The sequence below is a fragment of the Gorilla gorilla genome, chromosome 1, assembly GCF_029281585.2.
Source record: "Gorilla gorilla gorilla isolate KB3781 chromosome 1, NHGRI_mGorGor1-v2.1_pri, whole genome shotgun sequence".
In the NCBI taxonomy this organism is placed as follows: domain Eukaryota; kingdom Metazoa; phylum Chordata; class Mammalia; order Primates; family Hominidae; genus Gorilla; species Gorilla gorilla.
Window position 1 is genome coordinate 215,013,015 of NC_073224.2, and position 18,169 is coordinate 215,031,183.

Here is an 18,169-nt window from a genome sequence, read left to right on the forward strand (position 1 = left end):
GATGAATTAGTTTGATACAATTATATGTATCAACATAAGGTATGGCCAATAAAACAAACACAGAGATATCAAAAAGTACTAAACAGCACCATTCAATAAACACAATACAGTTTTCAAGACCAATCATCACAAAGGAGTATGCAAATATAAAGAAAATGTCAAAATTAACCACTAGAAGGCAGTAGCAAGCCATCACAAAGTAGCTCCCTGTCTTATAGCTAATAAGTAGCACCATTGTTCTCCAATACCCCGATGTAGTAATGCTGGTATCCCTAAGAAGCTATTTCATAAAGCTCTCAAAAAATTTTTAAGTGCAACAGAGCAACAAAATCAGTTTAAAAGTAATTATGAAAGTCAAAACACCCTTTCTTGTCTAAGAGAACACAGCAAAATTACAAAGATTAACACACACCAGGGTCCGAAGTGTGGGGTAATGAATACTTTCATGTTTGTGGGAATATAAACTGGTATAGACTTTTGGAGAACAATTTAGCAAAATAGAGCAAAATTTAAAATGCACAAACTTTTTGAACTATTTGGAATCTCGCTCAAGGACATTCACCAGCAGCATTGTTTATTATAGTGAAGAAAAAAAAAAAAACTTGAGACAATCTAGATGTCTATCAACATGGAAATGGTTAAATGAAAATCCATATTATAAAATACAAAGCAGAATTTCTAAAAATTGAGGTAGATCTATATTTTGATATAGAAGCAATTCTACCATATAAGTGAAAAGTATAACTGCATAATGTATGTACATAATACGTACTTACAGAAATGTTTGCAAAATTACATAGAAAAAAGAAGAACACTAAATTGTTGAAGAGGTCATGTAATGTGATTAAACAGGGGCAATTAAGTTTTATTATTTATTTCTATACTATTTTAACTTTTTCAACAATCATGTATTCTCTGTTATTTGTATGATTTGAATGAGTAAAATTCAAGGCAGAAAACATTAAATGTAATAAGAGCACTTCTGTTATTGAAAAACAAGATAATTTACAATGACTAAAACAAAGACTAAAAATTGTAAGCACTGACATGGATAAAACCATATTTTCAAGCTACCTACCGCAGTCTTAATAAAGGGTAACCTTATACAAACAAGTTTTAAGGCTAAGTTACACATCAGTGGAAAATAGAAAGAGGTAATGGGTATTAAAAGATAATTCAATATACAATGCAGGCTTACTGCTACAATAATGCACAACCATCCTCTGACTTCCAACACTTTTCCAGAGAGAAAGGCAGGAGTAGTAGGGAGAGGAGAAAGGAGAGGATCCTGAATAAAAAGGAACTAATCAGAACCTCTAGAGTCCTTGCCTCCATCTAAAAAATAGGAATTTGGACATCATGAAATATGCCTCAGAGTACATTCAACAATGCTAAGTTCACATCTCTTTTATGAGTATTATAAATATCAATGACTGAGTATTATAAATATCAATGACTAGTCACAGTTGGGACCTTAGCAAATTACATAAATTAATGCCATCACAGAACTTAAAAAAAGTAGGAGATCTGGGGACAGGTCATACTTAATACATCCCCACAAAAGAAATTACCCATGAGCTTCTCTTTGACTGCCTAAATGGTTACATAAACTTTTACTCTCAATCAACTTGAACGTGTTATCAAAAGAATTATATATGTGTTATCTATCTATCATCAGTGTCTCTCCCTTTATTCTTCACATTTTACTTGTTTACTTCGTACCCCAACCTAACCACTAGCCCTTCTATTTCAGTTTCATTAGCCCAAAACTGTAGCATTCAGGCATCGAATCCCTTACTTAGAATTAAGTCCTAAAAGGTCTTAAAATTGTCCAAACATATGGGATTTTGAAAATATTTAATAGGTGGTAAAACTAATCAGACTTGTCTACTCTGATTTACCATGTAAAACGACAAATTCATCTCTGTGTAAATTGTCAGCATCTGGGTGGGGGTTGGGGGAAATAAAAAGGAGAATCACTAATTTCCTAGGATTACTAAAGGCATTTGATTGCACTAAATGGATCTGAGGCCTGCGGCAAACATACATAAGGAGGGCCCATTAAGCTCCAAAGTGATTTGAAATATTGTTTTCTAAAGTCTCATGGCCTCAACAGGTCCCTGTGGAGGGAAGTTGCTTGGCAACTGGAACTTTTATTTACCAGTGGGTAATTTAATATAAAGCCTTCTAGATTATGTACCATGTATTATATTATGTTGTTTGTTCTTATTGGTTACAGCATTCTGAGGACAGGAGGAGTAGGTGGCTACTTAAGATAGTAACAAATTGATAGGGAAAAAATAGAATACAAAGTTATACTTAAATGAGTCACTTTCTAACCTTTTTATTCCCGCCCCACCCCCACCCCACCCCATCCTCATCCCTCAAAGGGGAAGCAAACACATTTTATTCCTTTCTCCTCCCCACTAAGTGTCAGAAGAAATTTAACCACCCTCCAACTCCCAAAAAACCACACGGAAAAATAAAAACATAACTGTAACTAAGATTGTTCAAAGAAGTATGCAGCAGGGGCATCTAAGTATAAAAGGGTAGTTTTATGAAAAGAACAGTTAGCTCGCATGAAGCGCAGAACAGAAAAGACACTGTCTGTGGAAAGGAGGGGCTCCAACATAACCACTTGCTTAATGTATAAATTGCTTAGACAGAAACATTAGTCAGGAAAAAAAAAAAGCCAATTACTAAAGAAAATTGCTTCCAAACCATGGCAGCTACTGGAATACATTATTAACAGATACAAGCCAGACCTGAGCACTAACATTTTTCCCTTTTTTCCCTTCACTGTAGAAAAATATTTCATGTAGTTAATTATCATTCCAAAAATCAAGAGCAAAAGACATTGTAATCCAATACTGAATTTTAAAATTTCAGCATTTTATAATAATAGTACTGAAATAACATAAGGAAATTAGCAAGTATTTCACTTTTTAAAAAGATATTCATTCTTGTTTAACCAGCACTGATATTTTCCCCTTTGGTATTCTTGTTCATTTGCTGACATAAACTTCTTCTCAAAAGAATCCCACTCAAGCTAGGAAACTATCTGAAACTATGATAAATACTTTTAGAAGCTAGCATTTTTGGTTATTGGGTTACTTTCAAATAAACACTAATGTGTGCTACACAGTTTTCCCCAGAGAGAACTCTGCTTAACATCCCGAAGAGAAAAGGAAATTACTAAATGCTGTATAGTTAAGACAAGGTTCACTGAATGGAACCTCTTCCAAAGAGACCTCCCTACACTATACATTCATTTGGTGAATAAAATAATAAAAATAGTGTCCTTTAATAAATAAAAGAAAATTGCATCTGTACTACCTAAACAATTCTTACCGCGAAAACATGACTTGAAAATGAAATTCCAGCTTGAAGATGCAGAGAAATTTGGAAGGATAGTATGTCTAATTACCCTCTTAAAGCAACTCCAAACATTGCTCAAGGGTAATTAGCAAAAACAACAACAACAAAAACAAAACAAAGCAAAAAAAAAAAAAAAAAACCTCAGACTGACTCTAGGCTGCAGGCACTCAACAATAAACATTTAGTTACAGTTTAAATTAAGCTCAACCAATCTATGCTAAACCACCACAACCACACAATCCACTGTTTCTGATGCACCATTAATTCTTTGCCTAGCTCCCTTCACAGTAACTTCTCAAAATAAGATGAAATAAACTTCATTCAAGAAGGATTTTATCACACACTTACTATATACTGTGCTACTAGCTAGAAACATGGAAAAATAGCAACATAGGGACTTATTCCAGTTTACTGTCCAATTTCTGACCAACTCTGAAAGACAGTTTTTATTACTTATGGGAATGGCTGGACTCTAAAGTATTCATTTATAATCACTGTCATAATAACAGCCTGTTGTTGTTTGGGGTTTTTTGTTGCAATGTTAATTCAAGTTTTTGTTTTTTACCTTCATTAGCCTCTGGCCTTGAATTCTTGATATATGCAGAGAATTTGGCAAAGATGTCCATTCCAGCAGTATTTGATTCTGGGTGTTTTGGTGAAAGCTTTAAGTACCTAAATAGAAAAAGTGATATGGATTATAGATCCTTCAAAGATGAATTAGCATAAGTTCTCTCAAACCACCATGCTAGCAGTTACTAGACGTCTTTTAATAGTTATTACTATAAGAAATACCATTATTTGTTTTCTATGGTATTTTTAAAAACTGTTTTTTCCTTACGAGACAAAGCTCTGCACTGTGTTTTTGTTCACATATTAATATTCTTGGCAACCACAGGGCATATGCACTCCACCTCCATCTGATAAATTAGAATGCTGGGGAAACAGTTGACTTGTTCAGAGATTTCTGCCAGGCCAATGGGAGTCTTGGAATGAGATTGCTAGAGCAGTGCTGTCCAAGAGAACTTTCTGTGATGATGGAAATGTTCTCTATCTTCATTGTCCAGTACAGTAGCCACTAGTGCCATGTACCTATTTGAATATGAATTTAAATTAATCACAAACAAAATTAAAAATTCACTTCCTCAGTTGCACTAGTCACATTTCAAGTGCTCAGTAGTCACCAGACAGCACAGCTCACGCGCCTTCTCAAACAGCAGTGCCAACCAGATCCTTAGTATGTCCTGCACTAAACCAGCCAGAGAACCCCAACGGCAGGAAAAGCGCCTAGGCTGGTCAAGCATCATGATCACCCATAGCAGGTTAAGGACAAAAACAGAAGGAGGCAGATCAATCGCTTGAAACCTACACCTGGGATTTCCCAAAACCTCCCTTATATTACACATTCCCTAGAATATTTATGAGGGTAGCACCGAACAACAACAAAATGAGATGTCAGAAAGCACACTGACAAGTGTTCTATTGTGTTGTCAAATTTTTCTACTTTTAGAACAGACGTAATACACCAGCTTTCTTAAAACACACACAAAAATGTATATTTCACATGTTTAGATTTAAAACACACATACTCTGTGTATATTTCTTCTTCAAACTGGAAAATATATGAAAAAGCTCAATTATTCATCTTCCCTTTAGGAGGACTCATGTCAGCCCCAGGAGTCAGGGCTAGAAGAATTCAGATTCTTAGCCCCATTTTAGGGAAGATTAATCAGCTTGAAGGTCCTGCAAAACGTCACTAGAAAATGGACTTGGGAGCAATAAGACTTTAGAAAAAACCTTACAGTGTACTAATTATTTCAACTCATTTATTTGAAGACATTGTCTTGCCAGCTTTCTTTAAAAACGAAGGGGAAGTAGTTTTCAAAATTCAGTTCAGTTGCAAGTTGTGTTTCAGCTTTTATATTCATGTATCTTCTGTTTACTATTTTGAATTCAGGAAGAGATATATCTTCTAAATATTGGGCAGAGTACTATATTGGTAAGGAAGATATAAAATGTCTATTGAACACCTATATGCTCAAGACATCTTTTTTAATAAGTGTACCTAGTCTCTAGATAGCTCTCATTTTTTAAGCTTAAAGATTTATCTTATAAACACAATTATTTACATAAAGAGCTTTTCTGTAAAAATTACAGTGAGTTTCACCTGAATTGAGATATCTATATCTATCTAGCCATACATTAACCACACATCGCCAACTATAGGACCCTTTACCCTCTCCATTTTCTTTGTTTTTGCCTGGGCTGAAACAGTTAATCACAGATCCACCATCCCTGGATTTTCCTTGACTATACAAACAAGCCTCCAGTTTAAATGTTTGTACTGCTTGTGATACAGGACCATCATTGACTCATTTCAAACAAAAAATAGCGTAGTGAACATAGTGCCTTTTCAATACATCTATGTCTTCCTATAGCCAAGTTTCCCAAATTCTCCTTTTCCCCAACCACTATTTAGCTGTACCTAATTGTACTAATGAAGTAAGCCTCATAGTTCTTAAAATAATTTTCGGGAAGGCAGGCTTGAATTACAGATCATTTATATATTCATCATTCACATATACAGTGTAATTCTTGTAATATGCCCTGTTGTCCCTCTGAGATGAATTACTAATTTTGTACTTTTATGTGTGTGTGTGTGTGTGTGTGTGTGTGTGTGTGTGTGTGTGTGTGACAGCGTCTCCCTCTGTCACCCAGGGTGGAGTGTAGTGGCAGGATCTTGCTCACTGCAGCCTCAACCTCCTGGGCTCAAGCGATCCTCCCACCTCAGCCTCCTGAGTAGCTGGGACTACAGGCATGTGCCACCACACTTGGCTAGCTTTTTGTATTTTTTGTAGAGACGAGGTTTCCCCATGTTGCTCAGGCTAGTGTTGAACTCCTGGGCTCAAGTGATCCTCCTGCCTCAGCCTCCCAAAGTGCTGGGATTACAGGCCTGAGCCACTGCACCCAGCCTGTACTGTTAATTTAATGCACAGAATAGTATAGCTATAAGAGAATGTTCACCTCAGATCTCTCATTTTACCTAAAAGGAAATTATGTTCCAGAAAGCTTACACACTTGGCCCCCAAATCACTCAGCTAATTAAAAGTATTGACAAACGAGACCAAGCACAGTGGCTCATGCCTGTAATCCCAGCACTTTGGGATGCCAAGGTGGGCGCATCAATTGAGGTCAGGAGTTCGAGACTAGCCTGGCCAACATGGCAAAACTCTGTCTCCACTAAAAATACAAAAATCAGCCAGGCATGGTAGCGGGTGCCTGTAATCCCAGCTTCTCAGGAGTCTGAGGCAGGAGAATTGCTTGAGACCAGGAAGCAGAGGTTGCAGTGAGCAGAGATCATGCCACTGCACTCAGCCCGGGTGACAGAGCGAGACTGCGTCTCAAAAAAAAAAAGTATTGACAAACTAAAACTGAAATCTCCTGTCCCCAGGTCTAGTGTTTTTGTTTGTTTCTATTACAGATTAGATTATCTCTAAAAGATAAATCAAATTCTAAACCAGTAGGTTCAAAATCAACTTTTTTGCATCTTCCCCAAACATTACATTGTAATTTATGCATTATTATTGGCTTTAGCAAATAGCTTGATCAAGCAATGGTTTTCAGTTATTGTGAGAACTCATTTTAACACTTAGCAAAAGGGAGGCAAATAATAAAAGGCTAAGTGTCAATGACAGAATAGACATGAGCACCCAGGGTATTTAGACTTTCAGATAAGTCCTTAATTCTGCTTACATCACAGACTCTTAACATTTTAGACTAGCTAAGAATGTTTCCATGCTTTTAGGAAAGATCTCAGGCATTTTCTCCTTTCTGGTGTAAATATAAAAATGAAGGCTGATTAGCCTTGTAAATTCCTTTTTTGTATGTCTCTTTTTTTTTTTTTTTTTTTGAGACAGAGTTTTGCTCTTATTGTCCAGGCTAGAGTACAGTGGCGCAATCTCCGCTCACTGCAACCTCCGCCTTCCGGTTTCAAGCGATTCTCCTGCCTCAGCCTCCCAAGTCGCTGGGATTACAGGCGCCCGTCACCACGCCCAGCTAATTTTTTGTATTTTTATTAGAAACAGGGTTTCACCATGTTGGTCAGGCTGGTCTCAAACTGCTGACCTCATGATCCACCCGCCTTGGCCTCCCAAAGTGCTGGGATTATAGGCGTGAGCTACCACACCCAGCCTGTATGTCTCATTTTTAAAAAAGGTTTAATAACATTTTATAGCATGCCCCTCCAAATTTATCTCGCTTCCTTCTATTTTATCCTTTTATCAGTAAGTTAGCTAAGTATATCTAGGCTGTTTCAGTTAAAAATCCAAGTCTCAAAGTTTTTTAGCAAAGTGGTTTCTTCATTCAAGCAAGAACTATAAAACATACACAAAAATACTTTCCCCAGAGAAGAAGAAAAAGTTCACTTTAAAACCTATAGTTACACATAACAGTAAAAGTTATCTGATTTGAGCTTTTCATTAGCCTCTCAATGTTAAGCAACTCTAGAATAGACAATTGCCTGTATTTATATTTGTCATGATTAAATCAGGAAGTGTTCACTAAAAACCACTCAGTTCTCAGTACATCAAATGACAAAAACATGTTATTAGAAATGCTAGATTCCAGTCTACAAGCTTGCACAATTCTTCTCCTTTTTCTCCTTATCCTATTTAGAAACAGTCTTACAAGCAGAGCCTGAAGAAGACCAGCAATAAAGACCTGAGACCTGCTTGTTCTGGAAGGAAAAGGCAGTGAGACAGAATGGTCCCTGGGTGCCCTAGAACAATATAGCACAATAGAGGGAAGGAAAATAAATGCAGCTTGTGATCCCAGAAACTCTTCCTCCTCCCACTCATCCCCTAGAAACAATTCTGCATGATGAAAATTATGCTAATTAATTAGCATTTCACATTCTGGGTCCATAGAGCCCACTAAGAAGGCGGCATTCCCACTTCAAACATGCTGTTTCAATGCATACAAATAAATAAAAATTCATCAGAAGAGTTAAGATTCACCTGCTTTTTCAAAGCATTCACTGAATTAAGTAAGGGCAGGCACTGTGGTTCACACCTGTAATCCCAGCACTTTGGGAGGCCAAGGAGGTCGGATCACTTGAAGTCAGGAGTTCCAAACCAGCCTGGCCAACATGGTGAAACCCCGTCTCTACTAAAAATACAAAAATTAGCCAGGCATGGTGGTGCACATCTGTAATCCCAGCTACTCAGGAGGCTGAGGCAGGAGAATTGCTTCAACCTGGCAAGTGGAGGTTGCAATGAGCCAAGATGCTGCCACTGCACTCCAGCCTGGGTGACACAGCAAGGCTCTGTCTCAAAAAAAAAAAAAAAAAAAAAAGAATTCACTGAATTAAGTTTAATAACCACCTTTGGTCCCACTTGTTCACAGTCAAGTAAACTATCTTTGATTTCTCTCCTACCTTTCCTCTAAACTTGAGCTAGCTTTCAATTTTGTACTCATTAAAGCACAATCCCAATTAAACACTTAACATTTTCCCTCTTTTACAAAAGCCAAACCCAATAAAATAAGAAGCAGAAAGCAGAGAACAGATGAAACACAGATTTTTGAAGTCATATTGATGTGGCTTCAAAAGTATCCCTGCTCTGCCACCATTAACTGTGAAACCTTGGACAAATTATTTGGATTACATCTTCAGTTTCTTCACAAAGTCTTTGTGAGGATTAACAGAGATAATCCACAAAATAACCCACAAAGCACAATGCATGGTGCATAATTAGTACTTGAGTGTTATTAATAACAGCAGAGGGATAAGCAGCATCAAAAACAATCCCTGGCCAGGCACGGTGGCTCATGCCTGTAATCCCAGCACTTTGGGAGGCTGAGGTGGGCAGATGGCTTGAGCCCAGGAGTTCAAGGCCACAGCTTGGGTAACATGGCGAGACCCTGTTCTCAGACACCAATTGAAAGTGATCTTACTCTCAACAAAAAAAATACAAAAATTAGCCAGGCGTGGTGGTGTGCACCTGTAGTCCCAGCTACTCAAGAGGCTGAGGCAGGAGGATTATGAGCCTGGGAGGTTGAGGCTGCAGTGAGGTAAGATTGCACCACCGCATTCCAGCCTGGGTGACAGAGCAAGGAGTGAGACCCTGTCTCTAAACAAAAACAGAACAAAACAAAAAAAAACAAAGAAGAAGTAAAAATTTTTACCCCTACAGGGGATTTGGCACACTATGAACATTTATAACACAAAGATTCCTATGTATTTAAACTGAATGAAAAAGACCATCTCTGATTACAATGTTTCTATGAATATGCTCAAATATAATGGGGCTAGAATTTTTATATAAAAAAGCAATATGAAAATGTTTGTTTTCAAGGTCCAATTTAAAGCTATGATGTCTTACAGAGCATTAGATGCTAAGAATCCAGAATATTCCATATTAACTTTACTATTTCTCTTAATGTCACTTTCCCTCAGAGAGAAATGAGCAAGAATAATGAAAATTCTTTTTTTTTTCCTTCTTCTTTTTTGAGACAGGGTCTTGCTGTATCGCGCAGGCTGGAATGCAGTGGCATGATCTCAGCTCACTGCAACCTCTGCCTCCCAGGCCCAAGCGATCCTCCCACCTCAGGCTCCCCAGTAGCTGGGATTACAGGCACGTGCCACCATATCCAGCTAATTTTTGTATTTTTTTGTAGAGACAGGGTTTCACCATGTTGCCCAGGCTGGTCTTGAACTCCTGAGCTCAAGTCATCCACCCGCCTCAGTCTCCCAAAGTGCTGGGATTACAGGCATGAGCCACCACGCCCAGCCCAAAAGTCTTCATTGTTGTTGTTGCTGAAGGATGTAAGAGAATATGAGGAAATGTCCATTTAACTAAAGTCATATGTATGTTTTCAGCACACTAATTTTAAAAACTTATATATACTTGGAAGAATTTATATAATAAGCACTTCAGACAATACTTTAAAACAAAATAGTTTCCTTCATAGAGAATAATAATTCAAACTACTTCTCCATTTATAATTTAATGTTGATACAATGATCTACAGTGACATGAGAGGAAGATCATTTTCAGTTAGTGTCTGAGAGCAAGTTGGCAAATATGGAACTTACCTCTGAGCTGACACTTTTAAGACTAAAAAGGGACCAGGCATGACAGCTTACATGTGTAATCCCAGCAATTTGGGAGGCTGAGGCAGGAGGACTGATTGCGCCCATGAGTTTGAGACCAACCTGGGCAACATAGCAAGACCCCATCTCTGAAAAAATTTTTAAAAACTTAGCTGGGCATGGTGGCACACACCTGTACTCCCAGTGCCTCAGGGGAATTGCTTGAGCCCAGGAGGTCGAGGCTGTGGTGAGCCATAATCACACCACTGCACTCCAGACTGGGCAACAGAGCAAGACCATGTCTCAAAAAAAAAAAAAAAAAAAGACCAAAAAGGGACCTAGAAGTGGGACATAGGGTGCATGCCTGTGGTCTCACTTATTTGGAAGGCTGAGGCAGGAGGATCGTCCTAGGCAGGAGGCTAGGAGTTCAAGGTTGCAGTGAGCCAGGACAGCAACACTGCACTCCAGCCTGGGCGACAGTACAAGATACTGTCTATATATATATATATATATATATACATATATATATATATATATTTTTTTTTTTTTTAAGTATGGCTGGGCACGGTAGCTCATGCCTGTAATCCCAGCACTTTGGGAGGCTGAGGTGGGCAGGTCACAAGGTCAGGAGTTCAAGAGAAGCTTGGCCAATATGGTAAAACCCTGTCTCTACTAAAAATACAAAAAAAATTAGCAGGGCATGGTGGCGGGCACCTGTAATCCCAGCTATTCAAGAGACTGAGGCAGGAGAATCGCTTGAACCCAGGAGGCGGAGGTTGCAGTGAGTCGAGATCGTGCCACTGCACTCCAGCCTGGGCGACAGAGAGACTCTGTCAAAAAAAAAAAGAAAAAAAAAGTTATGGTCAGGCGCGGTGGCTCATGCCTGTAATCCCAGCACTCTGGGAGGCTGAGGTGGGTGGATCACCTGAGGTCCAGAGTTCGAGACCAGCCTGGCCAACATGGTGAAATCCCATCTCTACTAAAAACAGAAAAAATTAGCTGGGCATGGTGGTGGACGCCTGTAATTCCAGCTACTTGGGAGGCTAAGGCAGGAGAATCTCCTGAACCTGACAGGCAGAGGTTGCAGTGAGCCAAGATCACGCCACTGCACTCCAGCCTGGGCAACAAAAGTGAAACTCCGTCTCAAAAAAAAAAAAAAAGTTATTTCCACTAAGTTGAATTCATGTTCACAATAGTACCCTACTGAGACATATAAAGCTTCAATTTATATTCACAAATATCCTAGCTTTGATTTATTGGCATTCTAATTATATGCATGGCCTGAAGGAAAAATCAAGACATGGTTTTCTTAATGTTGGTCTGGAGATACTTTACTGGGGACGAAAGGAAGGTTAGGACTCCTGGGAAGGTAGAGAAAAAAAGAAGCTCCAGGCTCTTAGAAGGGCAGGAAGGATAGTAGAGGATAGGCTTTTAGAATTTTAGTAGAAAAAAAGAATTAAGAAAATAAAATCTTAGGCTTAGCACAAGATTGTTAACCAGAGGGCAATTCTGCTCACAACAGATGAGAAGCTAGTTATAGACAGAGGCGTTGTTGCTCATCAGCCTTCCTGCCTACCATCCCAACCATGCACATCACAGTCCAGCCACTCCAAGTCTCCCCCAAATATACGTGTAATATTAATATTATATTAATTATAATATACATTACATACTATTTCTGTATAGTATGTGTATAACATATATGTTTATACTATTGAGTTAAAATGACTCTTCTGCTCTGGAATATCTGTCACTCCTTTGTTCAACTGCTGAACATCTTTTTTCTTTTTTTTTTAAATTAAGACAGTTCAAGTGTTCTCTCTTCTCTAAAGCCTTTCCTGATTCCGTTCACTTCCCCGTCCCACCACCATAAACACCTCTCCACCCATACATGACTGTACTTGTTGAGGGCAAGAACTGTGTTTTATTTACTAATATATTCACAGTGCTTTGTAGTCCATTAATGCTTTGCAGAATGAATAAATCAATAAATAAATGAATGGATGAATACTGAGTAACTGGGCCAGGTACAGTGGCTCACACCTGTAATCCCGGCACTTTGAGAGGCCGAGGTGGGCGGATACCTTGAGGTCAGGATTTCGAGACAAGCCTGGCCAACATGGTGGAACCCCATCTCCACTAAAAATACAAAAATTAGCCAGGCATGGTGGCAGGTGCCTGTAATCCCAGCTACTTGGGAGGCTGAAGCACGAGAATCACTTGAACCCAGGAGGCAGAGGTTGTAGTGAGCCAAGATTGTGCCACTGCACTCCAGCCTGGGCGACAGAGTGAGCCTCTGTCTCAAAACAAAACAAAACAAACAAAAAAAAACCAAATTGAGTAACTTCAGGTATAACTTGTCTTATTGTGCTTTGCTTTATTGAGCTTTGCTTCATTGTGCTTTGCAGATATTACGTTTTTTACAAATTGAAGGTTTATGGCACCCTGAGTCAAGCAAGATGGCGCCATTTTTCCCAGCAGCATGTGCTCACTTCATGTCTCTGTCACACTGTGGTATTTTTCGCAATATTTCAAAACTTTTCATTATTATTGTATCTGTTATGATGATCTGTGATCAGTGATCTCTGATGTTACTCTTGTAATTGTTTTGGGAGCACCACAAACCACACCCATATAAGACAGCACACTTAACTGATTAATATCACGTGTGTTCTGACTGCTCCAGTGATTGCTGTTTCCCTGTCTTTCCCTCTCCTCAGGCCTTCCTGCTCCCTGAGACAAAATAATATTGAAATTAGCCCACAGTTGATGACCCTACAATGACCTCTCAGTGTTCAGGTGAAGGGAAGAGTCACATATCTCTCACTTTAAATCAAAAGCTAGAAATGATCATGCTTAGTGAGGAAAGCATGTCGAAAGCCGAGACAGGCCAAAAGCTGAGATAGGCTGAAAGCTAGACTTCTTCCACCAAACAGCCAAACAGCATATACAGAAGAAAAGTTCTTGAAGGAAATTTAATAGTGCTATTCCAGTGAACACACAAATGATAGGGAAAAACAGCTTTATTGCCAATAGGGAGAAAGTTTGAGTGGTCCAGATAATCAAACCAGCCACAGCATTCCCTTAAGCCAAAACCTAATCCAGATCAAGGCCCTAACTCACTTCAGTTCTATCAAGGCAGAGAGAGGTGACAAATCTACAGAAGAAAAGTTTGAAGGTAGCAGAGGTTGGTTCGTGAGGTTTAAGGAAAGAGGCCATCTTTGTAACATAAAAGTAAAACATGAAGCAGCAAATGCTTATGCAGAAGCTGCATGCAGCCAGTTATCTAGAAGATCTAGCTGATCTATCTAGAAGATCTAGCTGATCTATCTAGATCTTCCTTCATCACCTTCATCTGATGATCTATCTAGAAAATATGATCTACCTTCAACAATGATCTATCTAGAATTGATCTTCTAGATAGATCATTGATGAAGGTGGCTACACTAAACAGATTTTTAATGCAGACAAAACCTTCTATTGAAAGATGTCATCTATGATTTTCATAGCTACAGAGAAAAAGTCAACGTCTGGTTTCAAATCTTCAAAGGACAGGCTGACTCTGTTAAGAGTCTAATCCAGCTGTTGACATTAGGTTGAAACCCATGCTCATCTTCCATTCCAAAATTTGAAGAACCCTTAAGAATTATACTGAAGCTACTCTGCACATGCTCTATAAATGGAACAATAAAGCCTGGATAATGGCACATCCATCTGTTCACAGTATGGTTTACTAAATATTTTAAGCCCACTGTTGAGACCCACTGCCCAGGAAAAAAAGATTCCTTTCTAAATATTACTGCTCATTGACAATGCACTAGTCCCCCCAGAACTCTGATAGAGATATACAGGGAGATCATGGTTGTTTTCATGCCTGCTAACACAACATCCATTCTGCAGTCCATAAATTTTGACTTTCAAGTCTTATTATTTAATAAACACATTTCATAAGGCCATAGAAAGTGATTCCTCTGATGGATCTGAGCAAAGCAAAGTGACCTGGAAAAGATTTACCTTTCTAGATGCAATTAAGAACATTCAGCCAGGTCTGGTGGCTCACACCACACCTGTAATCCCAGCACTTTGGGAGGCCGAGACGGGCAGATCATCTGAGGTCAGGAGTTCAAGACCAGCCTGGCCAGAATGGCAAAACCCCAACTCTACTAAAAAATACAAAAAAATTAGCTGGGCGTGGCGGCAGGCACCTGTAATCCCAGCTACTCGGGAGGCTGAAGCAGGAGAATTGCTTGAACCTGGGAGGCGGAGGTTGCAGTGAGCCGAGATCGCATCACTGCACTCCAGCCTGGGCGATAAGAACGAAAACTCTGTCCAAAAAAAAAAAAAAAAAAAAAACACGAACATTCATGATTCATGGGAGGAGGTCAAAATAGCAACATTAACAGGAGTTTGGAGGAAGTGGATTCTAACCCTCATGGACGACATTCACAGGTTCAAGACATCAGTGGAGGGAGGAACTACATATGTGTTGAAAATAGCAAGAGAACTAGAATTAGAAGTGGAGCCTGAAAATGTAATCAAATTGTTCTACCTTCATAATAAAATTTGAATGGATGAGGAGTTGCTTCTTATGATGAGCAAAGAAAATGGTTTCTTGAGATAGAATGTATACCTAGTGAAGATGCTAAGAAACATTGTTGAAATGACAACAAGGAATTTAGAATATTACATCGACTTAGTTGTTAAAACAGCAGGAGGGTTTCAGAAGATGGATTCTAATTTTGAAAAAGGTTCTACTGTGGGTAAAAACACTATCAAACAGGGGTGCATGTTCTCAGGACCTCTTGAGATTAGCCTCAGGCAAAGAATATTTACTTTAAAATTTTTAAATGCTATCAAACACTATTGCATGTTACAGAGAAATCTTTCATGAAAGGAAGAGTCCATCAATGTAGAAGAATTCATTGTTATCTTACTTCAAGAAATTGCCACAGCCACCCCAACCAGCAATCACCATTCTGATCAGTCAGTAGCCAGCAACATCAAGGCAAGACCCTCCATCGGCAAAAAGATTGACTCGCTGAAGGCTCAGATAACCATTAGCATTTTTTAGCAATGATTTTTTTTTGAGACGGAGTTTTGCTTTTGTCACCCAGGCTGGAGTGCAGTGGCACGATCTTGGCTCACTACAACCTCTGCCTCCCTGGTTCAAGCAATTCTCCTGCCTCAGCCTCCCGAGTAGCTGGGATTACAGGTGCCTGCCACCACGCCCAGCTAATTTTTTTTGTATTTTTTAGTAGAGACGGGGTTTCTTCATGTTGGTCAGGCTGGTCTCGAACTCCCAACCTCAGGTGATCCATCCGCCTCAGCCTCCCAAAGTGCTGGGATTACAGGCATGAGCCACCACACCCAGCCTAGCAATGAAGTATTTTTAAATTAAGGTACATGCAATATTTTCAGACATAATGCTATTATTGCACACTTAAAACACTACAGTATACTACTGTAAATATAACTTTTACATGCACTGGGAAACCAAAAATTTCATGTGACTCATTTTATTCCAATATTCATTTTATCACAGTGGTCTGGAACCTAACTCGCAATGGTCTGGAACCATACCCTTCAGGGTATGCCTATAATTATTTTAGAACCCTCCATCTCAATAATCCCATTCCTGGAAAATATATCTGGACATGGAGGGCAACAGTCAAGTTAACCAGTAAGAAAGGTTTTGGTCAGTAGAAACAAAACATGTCAATTTTCAGGATAATGAAACTGGAAAAGCCTAAAAGAAACAAATAATGCTTTGAATCTATGCCAATATTACAGTATGATGCAAAGCTGCATATCTGCAATTTAGGTAACTATCATTACAGTACATCCAGGACCTAGAGATCTGGAACACCTCAAAGAAGTAAGTAAATAAAAACTCTGAATCCTAGGGACACAGTCTGAAAAGTCAATGTCCTTGGATTATAGCTTTAGAAAGTTACCTTTAAAATGAACTGAAATCAAATCTCATTGCAGTCCTGTGCCACACTCCTGCTAAGACATTCTTACTGGGTTCAGTTGGAATGTGTCTTTCCCCACCCCTTCTCCTCTTTAAACTTCTCTCTCAGTTTGAGACCTACAGTCCACAAATAACCAGTCTTTCCTGACCTATCAGACACATCCCAAATCTGTTTCTACCACATACTCTACAGCTTAGACAAATCCCCACCTTTCTTAGTATGGCTGACTGGCCTAGCTGGAAGCCAATTCTTATATCTGTGTAGCATTAATTATAAGAAACATAGAAGAGAGTCCTAGTCATTCCAAATTAATGCTGCGAGAAAGATCTCTACTGACAAATAACACAAGCTTCAAAGAAGTGACAACATTTTCATACGTATTTTCCTTGATACTCACTTGGGAGGGCATAAGACTTCTTCAAGAAATTCCTCAATCTTATTTACATCCGTTTTGACTTCACTGTTGAAAGTTATAAATGGTGGGTGGGTCCCGGGAGCCAAGTTCTGCAGGTCTGCTGGCTTCCTGTTGGGCAAAATATTGGTCAAAATCAGATCATTTTTTACTGTGAAACAACAATAATACTTTAAATTCTCAAAGTTGGCCAGGCACGGTGGCTTGCGTCTGTAGTCGTAGCACTACAGGAGGCTGAGGTGGGAGACTGCTTAGCCCAGGAGTTTGAGACCCAGCCTGGGCAACATTAGGTAAGATCCTGTCTCCACAAAACATAAAAAATCAGCCAGGCATGGTGGTGCGTGCCTATAGTACCAGCTACCAGGGAGGCTGAGGTGGAAGGATCACTTGAGCCTGGGAAGTTGAGGCTGGAGTGAGCCATGATCGCACCACTGCACTCCAGCCTGGGCGACAGAGAGACCCTGTCTCAAAAAGAAAATAAATAAATTGTCTGGGCATGGTGGCTCATGTCTGTAATCCCAGCCCTTTGGGAGGCCGAGGCGGGTGGATCACCTGAGGTCAGGAGTTTGAGACCAGCTTGGCCAGCATGGTGAAACCCCATCTCTGCTAAAAATATAAAAATTAGCTGGGCATGGTGGCGCGCACCTGTAGTTCCAGCTACTTGGGAGGCTGAGGAAGGAGGATCACTTGAACCTGGGAGGCGGAGGTTGCAGTGAGCTGAGAATGTACCACTGCACTCCAGCCTAGGTGACAGAGTAAAACCCTGTCAGAAAAGAAAAAGAAAAAGAGAAAAAGAAAAAGAAAAGAGATCAAAGTGGTTTTAAATTTTAAAGTATATAAAACTGAATAAGAAATGGTATTTTTCAGCCGGGCACGGTGGCTCACGCCTGTAATCCCAGCACTTTGGGAGGCCAAGGCAGGAGGATCACGAGGTCAGAAGTTTGAGACCAGCCTGACCAACATGGTGAAACCCCATCTCTACTAAAAATACAAAAGTTAATTGGGCGTGGTGGCATGCGCCTGTAATCCCAGCTACTCAGGAGGCTGAGGCAGGAGAATCGCTTGAATCCCGGAAGCAGAGGCTGCAGTCAGCAGAGATCTCACCACAGCACTCCAGCCTGGGCGACACAGCAAGACTCCATCTTAAAAAAAAAAAAAAACAAAAGAAAGAAAGAAAGGTATTTTTCGACCAGGTGTGGTGGCTCACGCCTGTAATCCCAGCATTTTGGGAGGCCAAGGTGGGCAGATCATGAGGTCAAGGGATTGAGACCCTCCTGGCCAACATGGTGAAACTCCGTCTCTGCTAAAAATATAAAAATT

At 39.6% G+C, this 18,169-nt stretch overlaps 1 protein-coding gene across 1 annotated transcript in view; it reads right to left on the bottom strand.

Annotated features, from left to right (window-relative positions):
* CLIC4 (chloride intracellular channel 4) overlaps window positions 1-18,169 on the bottom strand; it is a 92,805-nt gene that overhangs the window by 10,798 nt on the left and 63,838 nt on the right. Inside the window, exons 3-4 of the mRNA XM_031008375.3 lie at window positions 16,835-16,960; window positions 3,944-4,050 (exon numbers count right to left, since the gene is read on the bottom strand). Coding sequence (XP_030864235.1) covers window positions 3,944-4,050; window positions 16,835-16,960 — 233 coding nt within the window. The remainder of the gene's footprint in view (window positions 1-3,943; window positions 4,051-16,834; window positions 16,961-18,169) is intronic.